This window comes from Penaeus monodon, chromosome 31, assembly GCF_015228065.2.
Source record: "Penaeus monodon isolate SGIC_2016 chromosome 31, NSTDA_Pmon_1, whole genome shotgun sequence".
Classification (NCBI taxonomy): domain Eukaryota; kingdom Metazoa; phylum Arthropoda; class Malacostraca; order Decapoda; family Penaeidae; genus Penaeus; species Penaeus monodon.
Genome location: NC_051416.1, coordinates 33180944 through 33181501, shown reverse-complemented (window position 1 = coordinate 33181501; position 558 = coordinate 33180944). Strand labels below are relative to the sequence as shown.

Genomic DNA, 558 nt, shown 5'->3' with positions numbered 1-558 from the left:
GGCAAAGGGAGATCAACCCCCCGATCATCTAATCTGAACCCTCTCCGTAGAGGACCGGAGACGCGCCCTGTCCTTCGTCTCGTGCCGTGAGAGCCGAAAATGCGTCAGTGCTGGTGGGTGTTCGCGCTCGGGGTGGTGCTGCCCCTGGCCACCTCCTTCATCACTTATACGTTCGTGTCCATGGGCATCGACGCCCTCGAGGTGGGCGAGACGGGCGCCCTGCTCATCATCCTCACCCTCGTCAAGGTCCGTTGGCCTCTCTTGGTCTGACTCGTGACTTGGGGAAGCTTTAAAGCTTCAAGGAAAAGCAAATTGTTTGTGGTGATTATAATCAGCTCTATTTCTCTGGATCAATTTACTGGTAGGCGTGCACATTGATCATTAAGGGCCGTAGACACATAATGGATCTCGTAAATCAGAATGTGGAAGGTGTTAATTGGTTGAATAAAGAATATCTGTGTTAAGCAAATAGTTATTAGTTGGAGAACTGAAAATACTGTAAATTAGAGGAAAGGCATATAAGTGAAGCAGAAAACTCCATGGGAATAAGGCAATTTG

General features: G+C 48.7%; 1 protein-coding gene across 1 annotated transcript in view; it reads left to right on the top strand.

The window, feature by feature from the left end:
• Positions 1 to 12: 12 nt before the first annotated feature.
• Positions 13 to 558, top strand: part of LOC119592863 — a gene marked incomplete at its 3' end in the record, with an annotated part of 3167 nt that continues 2621 nt past the window's right edge. Inside the window, 1 exon segment of the mRNA XM_037941757.1 lies at positions 13 to 246. Coding sequence (XP_037797685.1) covers positions 100 to 246 — 147 coding nt within the window.